Source organism: Plasmodium reichenowi (assembly GCF_001601855.1).
Source record: "Plasmodium reichenowi strain SY57 chromosome Unknown, whole genome shotgun sequence".
Classification (NCBI taxonomy): Eukaryota; Apicomplexa; class Aconoidasida; order Haemosporida; family Plasmodiidae; genus Plasmodium; species Plasmodium reichenowi.
Window position 1 is genome coordinate 1 of NW_017962388.1, and position 754 is coordinate 754.

General features: G+C 17.6%; 1 protein-coding gene across 1 annotated transcript; it reads left to right on the forward strand.

The window, feature by feature from the left end:
- On the forward strand, positions 1-754 carry PRSY57_0019300C (putative membrane protein; the record flags this gene model as incomplete). The annotated part of the gene is made up of 1 exon (XM_020114260.1): positions 1-754. A coding segment is annotated over one exon (754 nt), but the record flags the coding sequence as incomplete, so codon positions are not given.

The window sequence follows — 754 nt, forward strand, 5'->3', positions numbered from 1 at the left end:
GATAGAAAATATTATAATAATAATAATAATGATAATAATAATGATAATAATAATAATAATAATAATAATGATAATAATAATACTAATTATTTATTTAATAATAACATGTTAAGTCCATACAACAATTTTATTAATCAAATTATATGTATACACCCCTATTTTATTCTTATAAATAATACAAATTTTAATTTGGTCATGTGTAAATCTTGTAATTTTTATAATAATAATAATAAAAATTATAAAACTAGTGAAGAACGTGAACAAAATAAAAACAAAAGGAATTATTATTTCCCTAGACACTCTAGTCATGTTATCAATTTAATATCTTCAGATGTAGATAGAAATTTTTTTTTTTATATTAGTAATTGTAATAATATTAAGAATTATCTTTTTATATGTGGAAAGGTAGATATATCTAAAGAATCGACCATCATCTTATGTTTTCTGAATAATAAAAATATAAAACATAAGGAGAACACAACCAAACGGAAACATACCAATAATTATAATATAAAAAATAATTATAATATAAACAATAATAATGATAAGAAACATATAAAAACAGGAAAACAAACATACCACGTGACGTTTATTCATTTAAAAATAAACATATGTAAAGGATTTAAGTTACAAGAATATTATAAGAAAAATATATTCCCGAATAGTATGTATATTATTATATCTGAATATGTAAATAATATGTCTAAATTTGAAAAGTATATATCATATATAAATAATTATAACAGTAATAAAA